Source organism: Echeneis naucrates, chromosome 9 (genome assembly GCF_900963305.1).
Source record: "Echeneis naucrates chromosome 9, fEcheNa1.1, whole genome shotgun sequence".
Taxonomy (NCBI): Eukaryota; Metazoa; Chordata; class Actinopteri; order Carangiformes; family Echeneidae; genus Echeneis; species Echeneis naucrates.
Window position 1 is genome coordinate 21,824,254 of NC_042519.1, and position 18,087 is coordinate 21,842,340.

General features: G+C 41.5%; 1 protein-coding gene across 1 annotated transcript in view; it reads left to right on the plus strand.

Annotated features, from left to right (window-relative positions):
• kcnt1b (potassium sodium-activated channel subfamily T member 1b) overlaps positions 1 to 18,087 on the plus strand; it is a 53,266-nt gene that overhangs the window by 24,450 nt on the left and 10,729 nt on the right. The window contains exons 4-24 of the mRNA XM_029510554.1: positions 1,645 to 1,724; positions 3,063 to 3,162; positions 3,868 to 3,916; positions 4,121 to 4,180; positions 5,516 to 5,590; positions 5,932 to 6,015; positions 7,256 to 7,350; positions 8,098 to 8,278; positions 8,777 to 8,941; positions 9,068 to 9,204; positions 10,303 to 10,366; positions 10,632 to 10,740; positions 10,848 to 10,956; positions 12,895 to 13,044; positions 13,158 to 13,393; positions 14,036 to 14,249; positions 15,311 to 15,416; positions 15,559 to 15,731; positions 16,937 to 17,008; positions 17,472 to 17,606; positions 17,861 to 17,972. Of these exons, the coding sequence (XP_029366414.1) occupies positions 1,645 to 1,724; positions 3,063 to 3,162; positions 3,868 to 3,916; positions 4,121 to 4,180; positions 5,516 to 5,590; positions 5,932 to 6,015; positions 7,256 to 7,350; positions 8,098 to 8,278; positions 8,777 to 8,941; positions 9,068 to 9,204; positions 10,303 to 10,366; positions 10,632 to 10,740; positions 10,848 to 10,956; positions 12,895 to 13,044; positions 13,158 to 13,393; positions 14,036 to 14,249; positions 15,311 to 15,416; positions 15,559 to 15,731; positions 16,937 to 17,008; positions 17,472 to 17,606; positions 17,861 to 17,972 (2,506 nt within the window). The remainder of the gene's footprint in view (positions 1 to 1,644; positions 1,725 to 3,062; positions 3,163 to 3,867; positions 3,917 to 4,120; positions 4,181 to 5,515; positions 5,591 to 5,931; positions 6,016 to 7,255; positions 7,351 to 8,097; positions 8,279 to 8,776; positions 8,942 to 9,067; positions 9,205 to 10,302; positions 10,367 to 10,631; positions 10,741 to 10,847; positions 10,957 to 12,894; positions 13,045 to 13,157; positions 13,394 to 14,035; positions 14,250 to 15,310; positions 15,417 to 15,558; positions 15,732 to 16,936; positions 17,009 to 17,471; positions 17,607 to 17,860; positions 17,973 to 18,087) is intronic.

Genomic DNA, 18,087 nt, shown 5'->3' on the forward strand with positions numbered 1-18,087 from the left:
GGGCCGGTCAGGTGTCTTGTCTTCCATTTAGAAAGCCAGAGAAGCTTCATATTAGAATATTTTTAGAAGACGGTACAGGCTTCTTCATGGTTATCATCACCCTCCACACCCACACACAGACAGAAACACACTCAGCTGTGTCACTGCTTCAGTGTTGTCAGGCCAGAGCCAACGCAGAGTTTATTTTAGAGTCACATTTTAGGTTTTGCAGGCTTCATGTGTAATTGCAGCTACCTGTAATTACTGTCTGATGCCCGTGTCAATGCAGGCAGCCCGATTCACCACCATTGGCGTCTGTAGCCATGCTCCTGAATATCAGGTGAATGAGCAGCCTCTATAATTGGTTTATGTTTGAGTAGGATTGAGTTACACAGATGATGATGTGTCGTTGGTTCCTATAGAAAATATCATGTCATTGTGTGTGTGGCATTGCCTCATCCCCTATAGTGAGAAACACTTTCAACATTTCCTGCCTTGGAAGCTGTCTCCATGGTGATCAGGGCCGGAAGAGGGGGAGAGAGGGGAATAGCTGGGAGGTGGTGCATGTTTCTTCCACCTACACTTTATCAACACATACACACTTCCCTCAGTCTGCTGCAGTAATTGCCCCCCTTGCTCTCCCTGTCCTCCCCTGCCTTTTGTACCCCGTGTTCGGCTTGAAACAAAGGGAAGAAAGTTCAATGGGGCTGTTATTATTACCCCTCTGTGCTCATTGGTGCCAAAAAGCAGTCTATATGACAGATACTCCTAGTAAACCCAGACCATTGCTTTCATCCCTCTCAATGTAGCTATAAAGTAAGTATATGATCTTTCATGCTTAAATGATCATGTGATCAGGCGCCCCAAGCCTATTAAAGCCAACTCAAAACTTTCATTTGTCACATTAAGTGTCATCGATGAGAGAGCATAGCTGTTAGATTTGAAGTAACTGCAGTTTTTAATAGATGATTGTCAATACCCAATTTTGTGTAAGTGCTTATTGTACCATAAACCAGACTATCCTCATGATTTCACACACTTATGGAAATTCAGTTTGTCATGTCTTTCAACTGCACGTTTTAGAGAGTGTCATTGTCTCTGTCTAATAATCAAAGCAGTGCTTGCACATTATACACAATGACTGATGGTGAACGGAGGGAAACGGCAGAATCCAATCTTGCACTTGGAAGAGCTAAATGACTGGAAACCATCACCAAACATAATCATGACGATGGCACAATCGATAGTGCATACAATGAAATGTTTCTTTATCGTCAACTGTCAAACAAAAAATTGGGAATGTTGGTAGAAAACGGTTCAAATTCAGGTATACTGGAGAGCACGACCAATATAGAAACTTGGGTATTATATTGGCGCGGGTATCAGAACAATAAAGAAATGCAAACATGAGTCTGACTGACTGTATGATTGTATGGACTTCAACATAAATGTAAGTGTAAATACACTTCTTCGTCTCACACCTGTTTATATAGCGCCTTTACATGCTTAACATCTTTTACAAACGGAATTGGGAACCTTTCTCAGTGACATGCTATCAGTTTTGCAGTGCATGTGTTGGCAAGGGGCTCGGAGCATTTCTGCAATCTGCACGACCTGCTGTAAATGTGTTCTCCTCTGACATTTCGCCCCTTTCCCCCTCTGCAGGGTGCAGGTGGAGTTCTATGTGAACGAAAACACCTTCAAGGAGAGGCTGAAGCTTTTCTTCATCAAAAACCAAAGGTCAAGTAAGTACAGCCAATGGGGGAACATCACGGCCCGCCGCCACTCAGAAATGCTCCGAGCTAAATGAGGAAATAAAAGCATGATGTAGGAAAATGCAGCCTGTGATGATGCATATCCAATTTCTGTCTTAGATGGGGGTTTTTGAATAACATTAGCTGCCATATTTTAAATGACTGTAGCTGTTTGTGTATGTACACTGGCCCAGCATGGCTCATTTGTTGCAAGATGAGGCAGGGCTGCTGGGTTTTTGTCATTTGGAGATAAGACTGACAATACTTCAGCATCTCAGAGCGATGTTGTGACTCTGTGGGTTGGTGCATTATGTCTGGAACATAATGCACATGAAAATAGTTTGTTTGTGTCTAGTTGTTTCAACAACAACAACAAAAAAAAAAAACACCATGGGAACGCTTTGGAAAAACATGCTGTTAACATATTCTCATCACTGCCGTGCTTCTGCTGCGTCTGCTTTAATTTGTCATTTTGACTAATCTGCCATGATATTTGGCATAAAACAACAGAGTCTGGTGAAAATGTCACCCTTGGCTTCAGGGGTCTGTTGCTCTATTTCACTGCAACATTGTTTGTTTGCCCGGTTTTCACATCATTTTAATATTGATGGTGGCTTAATGTGAAGAGGTCACGTCACAAGAGATTAAGTAGGTGCTGAGGCTGATTGGAAATGGTTAATTCAGTTAGCACCATCCTCTGGCTGGCAAGTATGCTGGCAAGTTTTTTTTTTTTTTTCCCCTCCCCCCTGCATAACTGCACGTTGTGTGTGCGCTCATCAGTGCACTCCCGCGAGTACCTTTTGTTTTCCTTCTCTGCTACTTCTGTGTAATCCCAACAGTGCTTTATCTTATCTCATAGTCCTTTTAACATGATATTACAAACCAATAAAGGTGCTGTTTTTGCCCTTGGAGGATGTGAAAGTTGCATGTCAGGGGAAATCAGTTGTGGCGGGTTGTCAGAGCAATGCTGAGCTGCATTAGTCATGCTTCAAGGCTTCGGCAGATAAAGTCTCTGCAGGTCTTTCACCACAAGCATTTCATGCACCTGAACAACCTATGTTCAAGCAGGATCCTAATGTGGAGAGACCTTCTATCATCAATCAGAAGAGGACATAACATTGTGGGGTTTTAAATTTTCAAAGCAGACTGGTCTGGAAAAAGTGCTAGATGATGAACAGGGTGTGTAGATGTTTTATGAATGTGGTCAGCTGTGTGAACAAAATATGAGCGATTGGAGGAAAAAAATAGATTTTTGTTTATTTGTTTCAGGCTAAGCTGGACCAGTTTTTGAGTCATATATCAGATGTTGCTGTGTTTTCTGCTCTGCAGGCCTGAGAATCCGTCTGTTCAACTTCTCACTGAAGATCCTCACTTGCGCCCTCTATATAGTGAGAGTAAGCCTGGATGACCTCAAGGAAGTCAATGGAAGGTGAGACTCGCACTCAGTCAAAGCTTCCCCAGGCATCACTTATTCCCCACGCCTGATGCTAAAGGGACAGAAAAACAGCACCTCTCTTAGCTTTTATCACTTCCAAACGAACCAGATGACTTTCTGCATGTGGGGAGGAAAAACTCCCATGTGGGGAGCAGCGCTAACCACTATGCCGCCATGCTGCCGTATGAAAATTAAAATATACCTTAAATCAGAATCTAAGTCTGCAACCTTGTGAAAGTTTGATGTCTTAGAAACGGGATGTTTGTTTTAAAGTGAGAGCATTCTCTTATTTATTGCGTGTAAAACGTATAGTTAGTAAAAAAATGAGCACAGATAATTTGCTATTACAGTGCAGTCATGCTGATATTGTAGACGCTCTGTGAAAAGAGCTTTTAGAGGCATGTTGAGATTGTTCTTTGGGGTAGCATGTTAACTGATGGAAAATGTTTCCCTGTGGCTGTTTCCACTTATGCACGCACTTTCGCACACACATTAATGCCCCTCGGGTGCTTCCCTTGTTTCTGCTTTTTCTTTATTTTCGACAGTGTAATGTGTCGGAACAACAGTTGGACAAACACATCAGAGTCAACAGGAATCAATTGGTATGCTTCGTTCAAAATTGCATAATTATAACCTGAATCATGTTACATTTACTTTGTATGAAGGTGTGAGGATTACCCTTCTCATGGTTTTTGACAGGGAATTGATTTTCTGGGTGACCAGACGGGAGCCTGTATGGGAAATACAGGTGAGACTGACGATATGCCAGTGAAAGTGCATATAAATTCCATTCTACTGCATGAATTGAATCTCACTGCAGAGTTTGAGCCAAACACAAGTACATTTACTAGATAAAAGAATTGCAGAGCACAGTAGTTCCTCAGTGAAGCCAGAATTGATGAGTTGGCAGCTGTTCGTTTCTGATAAGTCCATCTCTTGCTCTCTGCTCCAGGTGACAGTGGCCTTAATCAGTTTCTTGGAGACCATGCTTATCACATATCTCAGCTACAAGGTAAGAAATGGCCCCACAGTGCACAGCTTCTCTTGATAACACATGCTGATGTCTTGCAGCTGTCTGAAAGTCCAGCACCACTTGTTTATTTCCTCCTGTGCTCCAACATTTCTTGGAGTCCAGTCCAAATCCCAGTGCCAAGGCACACGGAAAAGACACAGGTCCAAGAGTTTCTTGTCCTAATTTGAGGCTGAGACATTGCTCACTGTGGCAAAGACAGGTTATCTAAAAGCTGGAAGTGCAGCTTCTGGGTTTCATCTTCAATAATTCATTTTCCCAGAAATGGAAAGTTTCAGTGATGTGGATGTGTGGCTGAATTCAGCCTCATGTGTTGGGCTGAATATGTTGTTTGTTTTTTTGTTGTTTTTTTTTTTTTTTGGATATGTTCAGATCTGAAAATAATTAACGAAAACCTCACCAAACATGCAGAATATGCTCCTACTATCTTCTCTGAATCATGTCACAGCCGAGGTCTTCAGCAGTACTGCCAGTCTCAATTTATGTTTACTTGGAAATATTGTCTTTTAAATTTTCTGATCTGAGACTGATAGTTTCTCCTAAACGTGCTGTTCTGTACACTTTAGCTCCTTTCCCCGTGGTGCTCTCTAAAATTTGGTCAGGGATTTTATTAAATGCATTCTTTTTTTGTTGCTGTTGTTGTTTGTCTCTTCATGCCTCTCTGTGTGTTTTTTCATCTCTCCTCGGATGGTCATGAAGGGGACTCCTACTGCATTTATTTGAGATTTTCTTTATCTTGTAACACAGTGTGTTGGGATAACAACACTGTATTTTCTTTATTCCACTTTTTGATAGCTCCTTCATAGACAGAATCCATATCATATCTGAATCTTTTCATCTCTTCTGAGCTCCCAATATGCAGTTGGCTGCAACCACACTTTCATATGTATCCACTATTATATGGACTTTTGGAAATAAGGTCTACGTTTTGCCAGTGTCTACAAAGTATTGTTTTGTATTGGCATGCTATATTGAATATGACCTAGTATGTAATCCTGATGCGCATGATAATAAACTTCATTTACATAACACATGCATGCGCAAAAAAATGAAGCTTATACTAGTTTAAAAACAAATAAAAAAAATCATGAAATTAGAAGAACATATTAAATGAAAATCAGCAACCTCCTTCTCAAACAAGGAAATATTTTTGAATGCAACAAAATCAGGTCACAGCATTAATTACCATCAGCTGTAATTAGTTACACCTTTAGTATACTTGCACCAAAGAAAGAATCATGTTTGGACTCAGCTGTGATAAAAGATTAAATTTCCAACTAAAGGTCATTGTAACTGGAATTATTCTCTTCATTTCAGGGAAACATTTGGGAGCAGATATTCCAGATATCCTTCATATTGGAGATGATCAATACAGTGCCATTTATAATCACCGTGAGTAATTAACCTGAATAAATTGATCAGTCTGTTCAATCTGTTCCTTCAAAGTGTATCAGCAAACTCCATTTGGGCTTCTGTGGTCATTTTGTTATTGGCTTGTTCTGTACAATTAATAATCCAATACGAATCCCTCCAGTGCAGTTTTATACCTTTTCCGGCCTGAATATTCAACATCCAAATAACCTTTATGGAAAGCAGGCAACTTTTTTTTTTTTTTTCCCTCTTCTTGAGAATAAAGATTTCCTATTGGCTCAGGTCTGTTCACCGATTAGTATCTCATCCATTTTGTTTGTTTTTCTTTTTTCATTTTCTCTCTTCATCCTTTCTCCTGTAAGATCTTCTGGCCTCCACTGAGAAACATATTTGTCCCTGTATTTCTTAACTGCTGGCTAGCCAAAGGTGCCCTGGAGAACATGATCGTGAGTATTTTATACTTGGATTATAATTATATATTGTTGTGCACCATTTGTAGATGCATTTCAAAATAGGCAAGTCAACACTTCAAGGCTTTGAAGGAGCATTATTTGCCCCACGACAGCTATATTGGAGGTCTCCTCAGCTCATCAGTAAGGCTCAGAGTGAGATTATACAAATTTGCTGCGTGCACAGATTTCAGTTGAGCAAATTAATTTTTTTCTTTCTCATTAGTCGACAATCCTTTTGTTAACACATCTAATTTATGCACTAGCTAATGCTAATATGTTTTAAAGTGATTGTTGGTGTTAATGCTGGTTACTTTGAGAGATTACCCCTTTGGCTAACAAACCTTACTCAAGCTGTTTGGAGAAATAAAGAAAGGCTCTGGATAGAGTCTGAACAGATCTGCCACCATATTACATACATTTTTCTCAGGTGTACTTTTAGATATTTTCTTTTAGTGGACTAGACTGAGAGTTGAGTTAATGTGGTTGATGGTCATTATCCCAGCAGCTCTAGTTGCAGGGGTTCTGTGATGCAACGCATACTAATACCTAAGACACTTGAGACCTACACCGCGGTATGCTGGCATAATGATGAATTACATTACCTGGGGGAGTGCACATTTTAAACCAAATTAAACCCAAAAGCGAGTCAGTCCAAAAAAAGGGAGGCAAGAACCAGTTTCTGCAATGCAACATAGAAAAACAGGAGGGAGGAAAATGTGTGCTGTGCAGAATATTCGTGCTGGAGCATCGGTATTGTTCAGGATATGCAACGGGTGCAAATTCACAATGTACATGGAATTCAAAGCAATTATATGATATCCAACCGTGGGAGTGCATGCTCTCTCTGATGCAGATGAGACAACGACTGAGTAAAAGCCTCACGCCAAGGTGGTGATTGGGCAGATGGTAGAATCTGGGGCCATATAGAGCAGCACATGGAGAGAGAGCAGTGGCAGGCAGAACACGCTAACAAGGTGCAAATGGAAATGAGTCGTGAGCGGCATATATTTCAAGATGGACAGTATGTTGTGGGACAAAGTACGATATGGAAGACCAATAAAACAATTGAATTTAATTTATTTTATTGTGTAGCCTTGCACAGAAAGAATCTACACAAATCAAAGCAAAGTTCATGAATATTGGGATGTTAATTTGCTTTTCTTACTGAATGTAAAGATGTGGTAAGAATATGACTCTCAAACCTGCCTGTATGTCTCTGTGCTACTCTGTCCAGAATGACTTCCATCGTGCCATCCAGAGGACCCACTCGGCCATGTTCAACCAGGTGTTCATCCTCATCTGCACCTTGCTGTGTTTGGTTTTCACTGGGTGAGTGTGGAAGCTATCATGTAATCTTACTGTGGACCCTGCCTCAGGGAAAAATCGAGTGCTTGAATCTGAACCTTCCCCTTAATTGTCACAGGTGTTACAAATTCAGCCAATCAAAAGAAAGGCTCAGAGTCTCTCCTCTAATTGGCTGGCCAACCTTTTGTCACTGGAGGAATCTAAAACTACATCATGATTTTCCATTCTTAAAACCACAAATATCTTTTTATGAACATTGAAACTTCATATTAAACACAGGAAGAGTCTGAAACATGAGACCTTTAAAGGAAAAGCCTTGTTAGGTTTTTTTTTTTTTTTTTTGGTTGGTCTAAATAGCTTTTTGTTCATTTTCCCTTATTTCTTCTATCGCTTCAATTTCCAGTCTAAAGAAGCTCATTTGTTTTAATCAAAGCTGTCACTTCTCCTTGGCGGCCTTACTGAGCCTTGGCCTCCTCCCAGCACCGACCTCATCCACTCCACTCTGTCCAGTTAGATCCCCCCCCCATCTGTCTCAGGTGTTTCATTAAATCTTCAACTAGTGTTGCTTTGAATGACAGAGGAGCCTTCGCAGTATTGACTTTGGTGCCCTTTGATCCTGTTCAAATTGAATTTTGACACACAATCCACCCGGCTAAATCATAATACTGCAGATCCCCTAATTAAAATATCTCCTCATTTGTTTCATTTGGATTATCTTTATCCTTAGGAGACGTGTGTCACGCCACTTTGTAATTCCTTGTTGTTCTGCAGAGCCTGTGGGATCCAACACCTGGAGAGGGCTGGGAAGAACCTGTCCTTGTTTGACTCGTTCTATTTCTGCATCGTCACCTTCTCCACTGTGGGCTATGGGGACGTCACACCACAGATCTGGCCCTCCCAGCTGCTGGTGGTCATTCTCATCTGTGTTGCTTTGGTGGTCCTCCCACTACAGGTAGTTAAACCAACGTAGAGCAATTAAAAGTTAAATTCCAGAGTAAACCGCGAGTCAGGTCCTGATTCAGCACCCAGTCATTATCCTTGTAGGGTTAAGGTCAAATATTCAATGGCATTTTGTTCTAACATTCAAAGGCTGATAGAGGCAAGCACTGCAGTAGATTTTTTTTTGCTCTGACATTTTGGGTGCAGGAGATGTTTCCAATCTCTTTCAGTAATCAAGCCAAGTCGTGCCATCCCACGCTTTTCATTTTGCTATTTATTTTTTTTAAGATCTCAAACATGTTGGTCGCTTTAAATGTTCTGAGGTGATTACTCCTGCAGAGCAAACTGGCTGAGAAATAGAAGTGAACTCATGCTTTCCAGACTAAACCATCAACAGTTTTCACTCCAGCGCATTTCCCCATCTGTGTCCAGACAGCAAATCTGTCTGTCTGATGTTATTCATTCAATTCTTGTTGCTTGTAACGTCACATTAAATTTGATGTTGTGTCAGTTTGAAGAACTGGCATACCTGTGGATGGAGAGCCAGAAGTTGGGGGGGAACTACAGCCGCCACCGTGCACAGACGGAGAAGCATGTGGTGTTGTGTGTCAGCTCCCTGAAGATTGACCTGCTGATGGATTTCCTCAACGAGTTCTACGCTCATCCCAGACTACAGGTACTAGCTGTTCTGAGCTGTTCTGTGGGTTGGGGTCAGCTTATTTAGTCAGGAATATTTCATGTTCTGTAGAATATAAATTTTTTTGGGTTATAGCAAATGCACTTTTTTCTTGTTGTCGTGCAGGACTATTACGTGGTGATTCTGTGCCCGACAGAGATAGATATTCAGGTTCGCCGTATCCTTCAGATCCCTCTGTGGTCTCAGCGGGTCATCTACCTGCAAGGCTCTGCCCTCAAAGACCAGGACCTGATGAGGGCCAAGTGAGAAAAATATGGAATGCATTTCACATTGAGGCAAACTAAACAGAAATAAACATGCACTTAATTGTGTCCCAATTATGATTGCGCCCTTTATGTTGCCCTGTTTCAGACCTCTGAACTGTTCCTGATAAATTGTTTCTGCTAATTAATTACGTAAAATCTTCCTCTCACTGATATAACCAGGTGTTAATGCCTAATTCTGCGTCCCAGTCTATCACATTATCTTTGTGTTGTTTTGTTTCACTTAGGGATAAGAATCTCTGTAATTATTCTATATAGTATTTATGTATAAAGATAAAGTGTAAGCCTTCCACTGGCAATGAAAAACCACAGAGGTGCAGTTACTGTGATATACTTTCAAGTCCATTTGGCTTCCCTGTGCTTGCTCATCAGTGTAATGGGATGCATTCTTATATCATCTGTTTAGATAATATAAAAAAATAATAATATTGTGCCTGATCACGTTGGAAATTGGCTCAGTATTACAGCAAAATCTGTCTCTCGTGTTTTATTTGGTTTTTCCTGCCTCGGGGGAGAACACGGGCTGCTGTTGTGCATTTTCATGCTGTTTGTCATGACGCTGTGTGATTTTTGGCAAAATTATCAAGACGTCATGATGGTGTAAAATAAGTCATGAATTTATCTGGCAGCCAACCCCCCACTGCAAAGTGCAGGGGATCAGATGTTATTGGCAATTTCACGCACTGAGTTGTAAGAGATAAAATCATTCAGCCAGGTAAGCCTCATCAACACATCAGCCCTGAAGAATTTCAATGTAGTCATTTAAGACGCACATAGTTTTCAATAAGTTCACAGCATGCAAGTTTTCTTTCCCAAATGAATGATCCCTACTCTTCGTAACGACAACACGATAAAGCCTGATGTCGACCAACAGCAGATTGTTTTTGTGCGAGATTGATGCAGTTAAGCTTTCCAGCCACCGTCATAGAGTGATGTAATTGCATCCATCCCTCTTTTTTTCTTTAAGCCGTTGATCTCTCCAAGTAATGACTTTTCTGTATAGTTAAATGATCTCTCAGCTGTCTCCAAACAGTGACCCTGCCTTTCTTTTCTCTGTTCGCCTCTGTCGATCCCCAGGATGGATGATGCCGAGGCCTGCTTCATCCTGAGCAGCAGGAACGAAGTTGACCGAACTGCCGCTGTGAGTCACGGCAACATTGATCACCTCTGCTTCACATTCAGCATAAACCTTCTCAGAAAAAGGACAATTTCAACAGTGCCATTTCTTCTTCAGATTTTTTATTTTTTTTTATCCTTTTAAAAATAAGATATTGTAGATATTCAGATAATATATAGTATTGAGCACACTTTGAGTCTCTGGGGCCAACTTGAGGTCCATAAAAATCTAAATGCATTTAGAACTGACTGACTGGATGAATAAAATGGGTCCATTTCTTGTTCCACAGGATCACCAGACAATTTTGCGGGCCTGGGCTGCAAAGGACTTTGCTCCAAATTGTCCTCTCTACGTCCAGATTCTCAAACCAGAAAATAAATTTCATGTTAAGTTTGCTGGTGAGTGCCTGAAGGCCACGCACATAATGTTTTAAACAGCTACTACATTAAAAATTTAAAATGCTTCGAAATCTAACCTTGCACTTTAATTTATCCATTTCAATCAGATCACGTAGTGTGCGAAGAGGAGTTCAAGTATGCCATGTTGGCACTCAACTGTGTGTGTCCAGCCACGTCCACTTTAGTCACTCTCTTGGTTCACACCTCCAGAGGACAGTGAGTTGCACACCGCTGTTTTACACTAATAATAATTATGGCTTTTGTCAGGCACACTTGAACGCCACAGAACTAAACGGAAGTTGTAAAAAGAGTTGAATTTGAAGAGTGTAATATTCTACAAAGATGGAGCTGGTGAAAAATAAGTGGCCTGACGGGCTATTGTTTGATTACTATCACAGCTGCCCTCTTATAATCAGTAATTTGACCTGTTTAAATGGAGAAAACTGCTTGTTGGTCTGCTTGGTATCACGTGCGTACCACACTGATTATGAAAAAATATGAAGATGAAGAAGAGCTGTCTGAGCAGATAAGGAAGATGAATATCTGCTGTGCAGATAGTCAAAATCAAGGGCAACTCCTCAGACCACAGTTGCTAATATTAACAACCTCCCTGGATGAGGCCATTAGAGGAAAATTAACCTTATATTAAACAGAAGGGTGGAAACGGAGCCAAGGATAAAGTCAAAACAAATACGAAATAATAATAATAATAACAAAAATGTTCAGTCCATGGGCTTCATGGAGGAAGACTTTGGGAGAAAATGAGTGATCATAAAAGATCGGACCATTCTTCAGTGGTGCACGATGAGTCCGAATCTAGTCTCACAGATGGGAAAAGGCACCTATCGGACCTGGAGGACCAGGAGCAGTTTGCTGAAGAAGCGTAGGAGTCTCATCACGAGCTGCTAAAATATTTGCTTGACTGCTGGAAGCCGTAGTCTGTTAGAAATTCTACCACAGAGAAAGTTTCTGAACACGTTACCAAAAAGAAAGCAAGATGAGCTTTAGAGGTGCTGGTAGGTGGATTTCTGTTCCTTGTTACACCAGTCATTATGTTACAATAATCTAAACTCACGGGGGCGGTTGAATATGACAGAGTCACAGATGCTGCTTTTCATGAAGCTAGTCACTAATCCAGCAAAGAAGGAAGAAGGAATTTAACTGCGCGACAAACACATTTGTTTCTATGTCCATTATCATTTCACACATAAGCAGATAAATGTAGGCTATGGTGACTCTCTTGTAACGTCAGCTGAGCGAAGTACTGACCCTGCTGACAGTATTTTAAATGTCCTTTCTCAGTGGCTCACACCTTAGTATTACTTATGAAAATATCATCTTGACATTTAGCTACTCCTCCTATGAAATGCTTTTATTCTTACAATCTTGAGTGCTCTTCTGCTGTGTTTGTGTCTAATATGAGGCCATATTTAATCTCCTGTTATGATTAATGGAGAGAAATGACAGATATTTTTGCAGCAGAGTTTTTACCGTCATGAAGACTAGACCTGGCTTTTCTCTCTTTCTCTCAGCAGAGCTGATGACTAGACTGTCAAGTCAGTAAACATTGCATTCGTTCCTTCTTAGGCTAAAAAAGCTTGGCTAGTGTTTTTCACATCCTCTGCAAGGTGACTGCTGTAACTGCTCTACACAGCAGGGACACAGCACATCTATTATAACTTCCATTACTGGGGCTGTAAAGGACAGAAATGGAGATGGATTGCTGTGTGGCAGGTGTTAAATTAACTGTTAATTGAGTAATTGATTAAGTTTGACTTACATGAAGTGCCAAAAAAAACACAGCCTCATAGCCCTTTCTCTTAAATTTATAATTGTGACCAGAATATAGGAGGACGGGATCAGGAAGGCCATGGAGGGTCAGAGATTTATGTGTGTATGGGGAATTGAGGGCTGTTGAGTCACAGTGAAAGGCACTGATGATTTAGGGGGCTCTCTTCAACCTGAAATATCTCTTGAGCCACACTTGAAATAAAAACAGAAATTGATGGCAGCTCAGTTACCTTTTGGCATCCAATTTAAAATAAATTCTCCTCCTTTTTAAACAGAGCTGCTATTTGTCACCATTCCATCATAGAGGTCTGATTCTTCATTTCACTGTGATTCAAGTAGTAAATATTCTGAATACTTTTCCAGGGAGGGGCAGCTGTCACCGGAGCAGTGGCAGAAGATGTATGGACGCTGCTCAGGAAACGAGGTCTACCATATCCGCTTGTGTGACAGCAAGTTTTTTGGGGAGTACGATGGAAAAAGCTTCACCTACGCTTCCTTCCACGCTCATAAGAAGTCAGTAACTTTCACCAGCTCAGAGTGGTCACACCATGATGACGTGTGAGGCCATTGAAGTGCTGGATGTCTTGTAGAGCAAAAACTTTGCCCATGTGACTGTTCCCTCTCAGGTACGGTGTGTGTTTGATCGGGGTGAAGAGAGAGGACAACAAGAGCATCCTCCTGAACCCGGGCCCCCGCCACATCATGGCCGCCACTGACACCTGCTATTACATCAACATCACCAAGGAGGAAAACTCGGCCTTCATCTTCAAACAGGAAGAGAAGCACAGCAAAGGTCTGTCCGTTGCCGGCCTCTACGATGCCCCCTCCAGGCTGCCGGTGCACAGCATCATCGCCAGCATGGGTGAGGAAGACTACAAACATTTAGACGTAGAGAGGCCAGTGGAAAAAAAGAGGAAGATGGAAGACAGTGTTGGTCGCTGCCCAAGCTTGAAGAGAGCAGAAAACAGAATGCTTTGCTGTTGATGTTTCACTCACACCGAGCGTTTCTGAACATGGGCTGCCTTGGTGATGCTGTCTGCCTGTGCTGACTCTTTCGCATGAATTCATTATTTTACTTTGTTGGCTGACGTCATTGTGTTGTGCTTTTGTCTTTGACCTGTGAAAGTTGATCAGACCACTTCATTTGGTAAGTTTGTGCATGGAGCTTCACTTATCCACTCTCATTTACTGTTTTCAAATGATAGATCCCGTTTTTATATTTGGTGTATCACGTAACTGGCACATCTTTCATATCTGCCTTCTCATAAAGGAATATTTTCTCCTCAAGGTCAAACTGTTGAGCTGAAGAAGGTGATAGGAATGCTGAGCAAGCTAAATGGGGGCTTTATTATATCCAATATGAAAAGGCTGTTTTCCAACACAAGAATGAGAAAAAACGGCTGCACATGGCAGTACAGCGGCTGTGCATGCTGTGTCTAAACACCTTTATAGTATCGTGCTCAGCATACATATAATAACGTCCTGTATGTCCTGTTGTTTTCAGGCACTGTAGCCATTGACCTTCAGAATCCAGACCCCCCCGAGGAAAGCGGCAAACTTACCTTGCCAACGGAGAATGGCGCTGGAAGCCGCAGGCCGAGCATCGCACCTGTCCTGGAGATCGCTGACTCCTCCGCCATTCTGCCCTGCGACCTTCTCAGCGACCAATCGGAGGACGAGACCAACCAGTCCGATGAGGAGGGCTCTGTAGGGTCAGAGTAAGTAGCTGTGGTTAAAATACACCCAAAATGATTGATCTCACCTGCCCTCCTCCTCATAATGCTTCAGTGCTTGTAGGAGGACAGATGGATGGATTTGAAATGGGTGTGTAATCTGTGTGTCACACTGGGAGGTTTAGAAGGAGAAGTGATGAATTTGTACATCGTGAGAAGGACTGGGTCAGCAATTTTTCTCTGCAGCCTTTCACTGCCTGTCTTCACATTAACCCTAAGTCCTCAGATAGTCGCCTCAGAAGTCCAGCGAGGTGAGAAATCAGTTTGTGTTTTCAGTGTGTTCCTCTCTCCTCACTGTGGGTGGTTTCATTAGATTGAGATTAGTTCAGGATAGATTGTGCACATACAAGTCCAATCTGAACAGCAGCTGTGAGACACAGACATCTGTGGGTGTCGTAACAGTTGAAATAACACACTCCTCCTAACCTCTGAGCCTCTTAATACTGCTGCCTGTGGCCGCTCAGCAGTTTTCCCTTAAAAAGCTTTGAAAAAGATTAGATCCAAGGCCCCACAGTGCCATCATGTGGTGTTTAGATTGTAAGGGCATCAAGAGGGCACATCAATAAATTAGACAATTTATTGGCAAAATCTGTGGCACTGAGAAACTGATAAGGATAATTGCTGAAATATTACAAATGAGGGTAGCAAAAATGAGACACAATTAAAACTGAATAGACTGAAAAACACATCGTAATTGTAGATGTAATGAACAGGAATGACTGCTTCACAATTACACACATCGCCGCTTTGAGCCAAACAGCTGCAGAAAACTAATAATGAACTGAAGCAGAATCAATGTGATCTCTGGTCCAGCAAAATAATGAAGGATTCAGTGAAAAAACTCTGTATGATTTTTATCATGTTCAAAGCCCAGATAGAAAAACACATCAGTCCTCTAGTTGGGATGCATGTTTGACTCATGGAACTGAAACTTTTCCATCTGGGTGTTGTGTAAATGTCGGTCCAGGTTTCTTGACTTTGGTGTTAAAGATTGATGGGACTATTTTTTTTTCTCTCAAAGGCGTCTCATGTTTCTTTTCCATCAGTTTTGTGAAGGGCTACCCTCCCAACTCACCGTACATCGGCAGCTCTCCAACTCTGTGCCACCTCCTGCCGCAGAAAGCTCCATTCTGCTGCCTTCGCCTCGACAAGGTGAGCTCACCTGCAGGACTGGATGGAAACGGCACAAGTTTATTAAGTTACCAGAATATGATATTGACTTATCTGTCACATTTATATGCTGTTTCTGTTTAAAAATCTGGCTGACTCCCGTTTGAATTGTCTCTCTAACCAGGGCTGCACACATAACAGCTTTGAGGATGCCAAAGCGTACGGCTTCAAGAATAAGCTGATTATAGTGTCTGCAGAAATGGCTGGAAACGGTCTCTACAACTTCATCGTACCTCTTCGTGCTTACTATCGGCCCAGGAAGGAGCTCAACCCCATAGTGCTGCTGCTGGACTACCCGTAAGACAGCTCAACCCTCCCAACCAACCCAGTTTTAAGTCTGTTATGTAGAGGCCCTCAACATCTCTGCATGTAATTATGAGCATTACAATAACATTTCAGTTGATTATTCCTCCCTCATTATCTCATATCTATGCCGTTGTACCAGGCCAAGTGCAATCTCTAAACGACAGGAGCTGCAGTGTTGTTTTTTCATTTGTTTGGTGAGGGGTTTTTGTTTGTTTTTTCCGTAATTGACAAGTATTGCTACAGTGATGTCATGTCCACTTAAAAAAATCAAATTTAACTTTAATAGCACCATCTGGCCATCTGCTTCGACCAGTTGGGTTGTTTTGAGAACGAGATCAGGATGAAAGAGAAATCAAATGGAACAAAAAAAAAAAAAAATACAGAAGAAAAGATACTACTAGTACATGAGTAAATATCAGCAAATTAAACTAGCAGAGGAAGCAGCGATACACTTGAGCATATGAGCCAGAACGAGCAAGAGTTGGCAAGTACAAGTTCACTTTTCTCCCCCGGTACACAAAAAAAAAAATTATGATGATTAATAGAAAGCAGTTCTCTACAGAAAATGGAATCAAAGTTCAAAACATTGATCTATGCGTGTCTGTTTGTGTTGGTGTATAGTTACATTTCTTTGTGGCGGCTGTGTGTGGATTTAAAACTACCAAATTGCCTTTAGTAGAAAATTGGATCTATAGCTTCACTACGCTTCACTGAAAAAAAGAAAGGGGGAAAAAAAAAAAACCTTTTGCATTATTCATAAACAACAGTTCTCTCCAGATAAGAGCCTGCTATTTGTGTTAGTGCAACAGAAACGTGTGGATCACTGCAACGCACACACACACACACACACAGAAGAGTGTGTACATGCCCGAGCTGACCGTGTGCTTCATTAACCTCGGCCAGATCTCTGCGGATGCTCAAACAGATAAACTACAAAGACTATGAGCCTAGAAAGTGACACCCCCAGGAGTTTCCATAGCAACCAGTGAAGTCCTCCGGTTGCAGTGAAGAATTGAGTTCATGCTTACCTCTCGTTGCCTATAAGCCACCAATTGGTACAGTCCAAAATCCCCCTGCTCTCATAAACAGAGAGATTTCAGGAAATTGCACCAACTAGGTTGTAATCTCTCACTGGGGCTTTACGGATATAATTAGTGTGGGACACTCATTCAGGATGTTTCCCTTTTTTCCTGCAGGCCCGACAACCACTTCTTAGAGGCCATTTGCTGCTTTCCAATGGTTTACTTCATGGCTGGCACTATCGATAAGTACGCACATGTATTTGGATTCTAAAAACCTCTTCGTCTGATTAACAACTGATCAGCTACAGTAAAGTGTTGGACTTTGACTGCAAAATATTTAGAATTTCTCTTAAACATATTCTGTGTTCTAGGAAGTTAAATGTGAAGCAGTTGTCTCCAGTTTTGCAGTGAAACCAAATTAAATTTTTTTGTAAAGACTGAAAGACTGAACTTGAGGAAATGTTGGTTTTCAGATTAAAAGCTTAACATAATTATTAATATTATGCTAAATTATATGATGCAGTTTGGTCATAAGTGGTGCAGCCTTTAACCAGCTGACGTTATGATAATTCTCTGGACTGCAGGAAACTGCAAACTTAAATAATTATGCATTGAATCTTAGAGATTATTATAAAGTTGTTGGAAAAAATATTGTACGTATCTTGACATGCAATGTCTAACGAACGCTGTTGTTTTCTGATCGGACCAGCCTGGACAACCTGCTGCAGTGTGGAATAATCTACGCTGACAACCTGGTGGTTGTGGACAAAGAGAGCACCATGAGCGCTGAGGAGGACTACATGGCAGACGCCAAAACTATTGTCAACGTCCAAACCATGTTCAGGTGTTTTGGGATTATATAGCTAACGTATAAATTGGATATTTGCATATTTGTAATCAATCAACATGAATCAGATCTGTCCTCAGTGACCTGCAGGAGAGTAAGTGCTTGTTTTTAGGACTTAAATGAACAGTCGTCAAAGCTCTGAACCTGTTTCTTTTATTTAACAGCTAAAATTGAAAGAGTTAATCACTGCGGCACCAGGTCCTCCCCTCAGCACAAAGCATTTCATCTCTCTTTATCTCCGCCGCCCTCAGGTTGTTCCCCAGTCTCAGCATCATCACCGAGCTCACACACCCGTCCAACATGAGGTTCATGCAGTTCAGAGCCAAGGACTGCTACTCACTCGCTCTCTCCAAACTGGAGAAGGTTAGTGATCCAGGGGTTGAAACTCTGTGATCCATTTGTGAGCTGGATTATAGAGGAACATCTGTAGCTGTTTTGAAAGGAGCATCTTCATCTCCTTTCTGCACCTTTTCGCTCA